Source organism: Frankliniella occidentalis, unplaced genomic scaffold (assembly GCF_000697945.3).
Source record: "Frankliniella occidentalis isolate FOCC.00 unplaced genomic scaffold, Focc_3.1 Scaffold219, whole genome shotgun sequence".
NCBI lineage: Eukaryota > Metazoa > Arthropoda > Insecta > Thysanoptera > Thripidae > Frankliniella > Frankliniella occidentalis.
Genome location: NW_026267345.1, coordinates 85,901 through 93,261, shown reverse-complemented (window position 1 = coordinate 93,261; position 7,361 = coordinate 85,901). Strand labels below are relative to the sequence as shown.

The 7,361-nt window shown below is 41.7% G+C and overlaps 1 protein-coding gene across 3 annotated transcripts in view; it reads left to right on the top strand.

The window, feature by feature from the left end:
* The window catches only part of LOC113214135 (low-density lipoprotein receptor-related protein 12), a 68,871-nt gene extending 64,723 nt beyond the window's left edge, over positions 1–4,148 (top strand). For 2 of the 3 annotated variants that reach the window (XM_052272700.1, XM_052272699.1), the window contains one exon: positions 3,298–4,148. In XM_052272700.1, coding sequence (XP_052128660.1) covers positions 3,298–4,046 — 749 coding nt within the window. In that variant the 3' untranslated portion in view covers positions 4,047–4,148. The remainder of the gene's footprint in view (positions 1–3,297) is intronic. The other variant, XM_052272701.1, reaches the window with a different exon arrangement.
* Positions 4,149–7,361: the final 3,213 nt, after the last annotated feature.

Sequence of the window (7,361 nt, the reverse complement as noted above, 5' to 3'; positions counted from 1 at the left end):
AATAACAGACGACGCCGCGCCGATGGGCACGCCATCATTAATTACGTTCAAATATTCTCACTCGCGCGGGAACAGCCGATCGGATCGTCGGGAACAGTATGGAAAATCGCGCAGCACGCTCGGTTGCCTATATACGTACTGGGCATGTCAAGTCCTATAATGTTACTTGATTTTCTTATGTCTGCTGATATTGTTCTGATATTTCCTTGTCCACTGGGTATGTCGTCATGTTTTAAAATATTACTTGAGCATGATTTTTCCATTTGGTACTATCAAATATTGAAACAATTGGGATGCCCATGGTACCCATATACTCTGTAATTTTGTCCAAAGATAGTGTCATACACCTTTAATAGTGTAATACACCTTTAATCCTAAATCGATGCGACGTGTAGTTTTTATGAGGCGACGATTCTTGCAAACCCGTTCATTTCACAGGTCTGCCACCTTAAGGTTTTTAATTTTGTAGTCTATGTGGACCGGTGAAAATTTGGTGGGAAGGTAGAAAATTCATCGATGCGCTCTAACAAAAGAGTCCGATCTGCTTTGCTGCTGAACCAAAAGAGTCCGATCTGCTTCGCTGCCAAACCAAAAGAGTTCGATCTGCTTCGCTACCAAACCAAAAGAGTCCGATCTGCTTTCGGCGCTCGTCGACCGCTCTGCATAAACTCTATGATATCTCAAAGCTTGATAGGAAAAGTGTATATATTTTAGGGTGTACACATTCGTAAAGGTTTGGGTAACATGCAAGTGTTTTTATTTTGTGTATATTCAAAATATCCGAGGAGTTATAGCCCTCCAAAGATGCCTGACGTTCCATCGCCGATAAGCAGATCGGACTCTTTTGGTTTGGCAGCAAAGCATATCGAACTCTTTTGGTTTCGCTGCCAAGCAGATCGGACTGTTTTGGTTCAGCAGCAGAGCAGATCGGACCCTTTCGTTAGGGCGCATCGTCATGCCTGGAAACGAAAAATTTCGAGTTGGATAAGAGGTTGTCATGAACAGACCCACAACTTAAATTTTAGTCTCGGATTGAACTGGAAGTGACAATCCTGCAAACACAAACTAGATATTCCCAACTCACAAATGGAAATAAGACTTCCGACTTCCTAACCCATACCTGGCCCCTTAGCTTAAGGCCTCGATCATATATATCAAAAAAAAAAAAAAAAAAAAAAAAAAATTGCAGAATGTATCGTTACTCTCATAACCAAAACAGATAGTCTTCAATTGTCACCAAATTTGGTTTGCAGCTTCCCTTAAGGTCCCTTAACATTTTCTGATTTTTAAAGAAAGATAATATTTAAATTTTGTACAGATATTTTTTGAAAGTATTGAACAAAAAGTAACTAGTAATGTTTTTTTCAAAATTTGAGGATTTTTTCATTCTTCAACATTAGAGAATGCTGAGGGACCTTAGCGGATGTTGAAAACCAAGTTTGCTGACGATTAAACACTATCTGTTTTTGTTACGAGAGTTACGATATTCTGCTAAAATGTTGTGATATATTTGATCGAAGGGTAGGAAACAAAATTCCAACACTGTAAATAAAAGTCGGAACTTTCAAAAAAAAAAATCTGTCCGACTAGTTTGGAGACGCGATTTTCCAAACAGTTATCGCGACTTTTCAAACAGTTGTTGGAACACAAAATTTCAAGTCCAGTTCTGGGAAATTTCCGAACAATTTGGAACAGAAGAAAGGAACCATTTTAGACCAGAACTAAGTTTAGTAGCATCAAAAATGACAATTTGCAAATATATTTTAAAATGTTTGTCAAACGTTTTTGAGAGATCTCTAAAAAGTTGCGAAATTTCCAAATAGTTCGGAAAAATGTGTTTCTAAACTGTTTGGATGTCAAATTTTCCAAACTGTTCGGGCTGCAAATTTTCCATTTCATTGTTCGGAAATTTCCAACAAAACGTTTTACAGTGAATCTTTAGCTGCGGTTGGTTTTGAATCAGTTCTCAATTCTCTTTCTAATGGTGTAGTCAGTTTTGTTTTTATTGCAAAGATTCATAGAGTATTACGTATACCCCCTCCGAATTACGCAGTTTTTGCCTCAAAATTTTAGAAATTCATCTCTCGTAAACTGTTCGAGACACGGAGCAAAGATTTGGAGTTGGAATATACTTCAGGAATACCCTTTATTTTCGAGTCAAAACCCAAAATCGGTTACCAGATTGGAGACTATTGGTGGATTAGTGAAAGAATTAATCTCATACACTCGGTCGGACTTGTCCACAGCATCGATTCAGGCTCCCCAGACAGTTCTCTTTCTTAATTTTCTAGTGATATTTTGACTTCGAGAAGTTATTTCATACAAAAATGTCATTGATTATACAAAAGGTTATAAGAATTGTAAGATTTTAGAATGATTATAGATTATAGATAAAGATTATAAAAGATTATGGATTATAGACGTGAGTGTAAGTGAGTAAAGGGTCGTGTACTTTTGATTATACGAGTTGTAGACCCCTCGCCCGCTGCGTAGCGAAGTGGTAACGTAGCGTGCAGGAGAAGCAAACCACAGGTCCATGTTCAATTCCCGCTCGGGCCATTTTTAGCAGATGATACCTTAAAAACATTTTGACTAAACATAGAGAATATATAAGTAACTTTTAGGTGTCAGCTGGCTTTTACTCTCGATAAGGACAGAGAACCAAGCGGAGACCAGAAAACAATTTATCTGCCGCTAGGGGAATCAGTGAGTGGCTGTCTGTCCGAGTGTCACGCTTAAGGCACCTTCCCCTACCCAACAATACTGCGTCGGGCAGGGCAAGGCAGAGGGCAGGCCCCGTCCCTGTACAGCAATACTAACCCACCGTGCGTCAGCGGCTGCTCTGCTCTGATCGCTCTGATCCACCCTTAGCTCATCAACGCCGCTAGTCCGCCGAATTAAAAAAATTGCAAGTAATAACAAGCAGCCATAAACAAATGACACCTAAGTATGAGAGAAAATTAGGAAACAGACCTATTCTTAAATTTGTATCATCTGCTTTCAAGATAGATACTTGATTTAGATTTTTTTTTAGTAGCTCAGTGTAGTCCTTATGGGACCAGATGCGTTCCCTCACCCGCCACTTGAATTTTCAAGATGTGGGTTACGGAACGATGATCCAACCTACAACTTGAAAATTCTTACGTGGATACTATTCTGCCAATCACAAGCCCTCTGGATTGAGGAATTTCCCTACCCATGGGTTAAGAAATTCATCCACCTATGGATCAACAATATCGCAATATCAGGCCTCTTCCGTATACTTTCTAACTAAAGAACGGATCTTACCTATTTCAGGGATAAATGGATCCACAACAACTGCGGAGTCTTCTACATCTACTTCTTCACCTACTACTGACTGGGCGCCGACTACAACTCCTCCGGCAACCGATTTATCATCTTTGCCCACACACGCCTTGTCTTCAACCGCAATCACCCCATCTTCTGCAACTTCGACCACAAGCGCGCCATCTCGTGCAACCTCGATCACTAGTGCACCATCAACCACAACCCCAACTATCACCACAACCACACCACCTACCATCACAACACGAGTCTTCACCACCACGATACCCACATCTTCCAAAACAACAGCCACTGCGACCACATTTCCCGTCACGTCCACGGCTGGCCCGACCAGACTTACCAGCAGCACAACGCCCACCACTCCCCTTTCGCCGACAACCATCCACCCCGGCCCAGTGCCAAACGCCACCACATCCATCACCCCAACGCGAGGCCCCTTGTCGTCAACTGAACCAACCTCTTTCCCTTCAGCCCCGACTACGCTCGGACCTGTAAGTCCCAGTCCCACGACAGAAGCACCGCCCTCCTCCTGGCCACCTGCGCCTGCACCATCAGACTGTCCTACGGACTTTCCACTGTCTTTCCAGTACTTGCTGATACCCGTAACGGGTCGCTGTCAGTCATACGTCATATGCTTTGATGGTTGGGGTCAGTCCATGAAATGTCCCGGGCCGCTGACATTCAGTTACGTCGAACAGAAGTGTGTTTGGTCATGGGACTTCAATTGCCGTAGTTCTTAATACGATGCGGAGGGTTGAACGTCAAAATAATTCATCGTGACGCATTGTTTTTATCGTTGCGTTACCCGTTCTCAACAAATAAATCATGAGAGTCGTTCATAATTGTGTGGTTATTATTCCCCGTGTGAGGGCGAAAACACTTTACTTTTACCACCTGTTATCTCGATGATTCGTTGAAATATCCCAAGAGATTCACAGAAAAAGAAAGACCAGGAAAAAATGAATTATTTATGATCATACATGCTGGCCATAAAAGACCATATCTAATTATTGGCTGAGCTTGCGAAGCCTTTGCTGTGATGTGGGGTGCAGAGAACTCTTTGGTCGTGTGTCTGTCTGTCTGTCTGTCTGTCTGTCTGTCTGTCGATCTGTCTGTCTGTCTGTACTGGCCCACGTTTCTCTCAGACGGTTACTTCAATTGACTTGAAACTGCGCACGAAGCTTCAGTATAAGTCGAGACGTCACGAGTTTAGTTTAGAAGTTTGATAGAAGATGTTTGAAATAAACGATCGTTTAGTTTGAATTCGTAGTTTGGTGGCGGTAGGTTGGTAGCACGGCGCTCGAGGGGAGGGGGAGCGCAAGTGGGTTCTGCGCTCACCTGAAGACTTTGATACCTTCTCAGCAGTTATTAAAATGTCAGATCGTCAAACCAAGTGTTTTATGTTTAGTTTAAGAGTTGCGGAACTCAGCTTACGAAGTTTCGCGAGTCTCCAAAGAAAAGGAACGAAAGTCATATTTGGAATAGTTTACGTGTTCACGTACGTAAGTAGGAGATGGATAGAGATAGCAACTTTATGCGTTTTAAAACCCAAAATTATGCACAAAAATAGCACCCGATTATGCGCTTATTATGCGCCTAAAAATCTGTTTTATGCGCTTATTACGCGCTGTTTTAAAACATAAAATATCAATTTTCTGACGATTTTTGGACTAAAACACGTTAAAAATGGGTGGGGGGGGGGGGGGGGGGAGTGGCTCGGGAGAAATATGGAAAGGTAACCATTGTTTCGGGTTTATCTTGACAAAAGAAAACGAAATAGTTTTATGCGCCAAGATGATCGGAATCGAAATGGCAGTGTTATGTTCAAATGTTCAATAAAGTGTTCAATCGCCCCTAGCGGCCAAACGGTGCGTCGGAGGTCAATTCTGACGGCAGTTTTCGCTTGCACCACGGTTGTATCTCTCCGAGACGAACAAGACGCACTCCTCGAACGTTCAATTTGGACCAATTTGGCCAGGGGTCAAAGTTCAAAGGTCAGGCCGGCGTGACATTTCAACTTTTTTAATTTTTTTCGACGCCAGTCGGTAGAGCTGATAGAAAAAAAAATCTCCTTTGGGAAGGCCCAGGTCACCCCTTCTGGTTCAAAATCGCGTTCAAAAAGGCCAATTGACAATTTGGTCGTTTTTCAGGGTTGCCAGCGACTCACTTTTCTCACTTTTATCCACTATTTCTTAAATGACTCACTTTTTGCTACTATTATGTGGAAACAGTCACTATTCGTCACTTTTTCGGAGGTCAAGGCGGTAAAATGACCATTTTACCGCGTCCCGTACGAAATTCCGTCAGTTTTGTTCAGAAACGTGATTCAAATTGTCGCTGTTAGTGACTGAGATGAAAGTTAGTATACGTTCATCGATTGACCCATACAGAAAACTGCTGACTGACGCATGCCGATCACTAGAAAATAACGCGGCTCGTATTTAAGTCTATGTTTAACATTTTCTAAGCGAGCTCTCAGAGCCTACATGTGATAGGGTTCAGAGACGTCTGACGACATTGAAATAAAGACGTCAACTTGTACACTCCTAGAGTACTTTTGTGCAGAACACTATTACATGATGCAGTCTCCTTTAATCGAGAATTTTTACAGTGAGTTCGATGGTGACTTCGAAAATTTAATCTGAGAGCTTGAAAAATATTCCAGAAACTCTGTAGGTCATCATCTTGGTCATCATTCAGTGATCGACAATCCAAAGTTTTCAGTGATAGTCTTTTGTTCTTGTGCTTTATTTTTTTTCCACTCAATCTTAAGTCATGATGAATGTGTGCAAAATCTGAACCATACGTTCCAAATTATAAAATTCCAACGTATAACGTCACTTTTACCCCACTTTTTAGACGTAAAAAGCCACTTTTTTGTCACCTTTTTTGAGATCAGGGTAGTCACTATTCTACTATTTTAAGGTAGGACCCCAGTGACAAAATACCGAAAATCGCAAAAACGTCGGATTAGTAAGGTTAAAAACGGTCTAGTGGCTCGTAGACCAAAAACTCGACCTTGAAGTCGTAGAACAGAGCTCCCTGATGAAAACAAGATGTGAACGAAATTTTTCCGTCAAAATTCGAGACACCTGGAACTTTTACCGTAGAGGCCTGAGACCTGTACGGGAAAAGTTCCAGGTGTCTCAAATTTTGACGGAAAAATTTCGTTCACATCTTGTTTTCATCAGAGAGCTCTGTTCTATAACTTCAAGGTCGAGTTTTTGGTGTACGAGCCCCTGGGCCGATTTTCACTTTTTCACTAGGGTCCTACCTTAAACCCCTCTTGGGCGCTGGCAACCCTGTCGTTTTTGACAGTTTTGTCAGTTTGAGGGCTAATAATTTCTCCATTTCGACTCTGACCGACTCGCCACGGCAACTGTTATTCTGCTGTTCTGCTGATACGTTTGTTATTGTGGTTATTGCCAGCCTCTTTCGCCTGCCTGTTCCTGCCAATAGGTAACACTATTTAACGTAGGGCTGGTCAGTGTCAATAACGAGTGGCTTGGAAATCGAGAGGGCTGTGATTCGAGAGAGGAGGAGTGGAGGGGGAGGAGGGTAGTGGAGGTAGAGAAGGGAGGGTGCTTTCCATTGGGCGGCCATGGAGGAGGAGCAGAGAAAAGCGCCCGGTTTGTTGATAACCCCACCAGAAACCTGAGTTAAATTGTCGGCAAGAAATAAGATCTTCTAAACAGTGCCCATCACTACAATTTAAATAAACAAGGTAAAACTTTACTATGAGATGGCATCGTTTCGTAGAGATAAACTTGGTCAAAATAATACAAACTTTTAACTATTTGTAATTTGTATTTTTAAAATATAGATGTAATAGTAGATACACTTGGTCAAATGTCATCTCATGTCTTTAATGAAGTAATATTTCCATAAAGGTTTAACATTAGGTCGTTCGCGATTAGTTCAAATTGCTCTGTTTGTAGGGATACACCTGGTCAAATGTTTTCCTTTAAAATTAAAGGAATTTTTGATCAACTGTGCAGCATTACAGAGAATTCACATTAAGCTGTTTAAATCTCAAGCTTGGGAGCCAATATTAC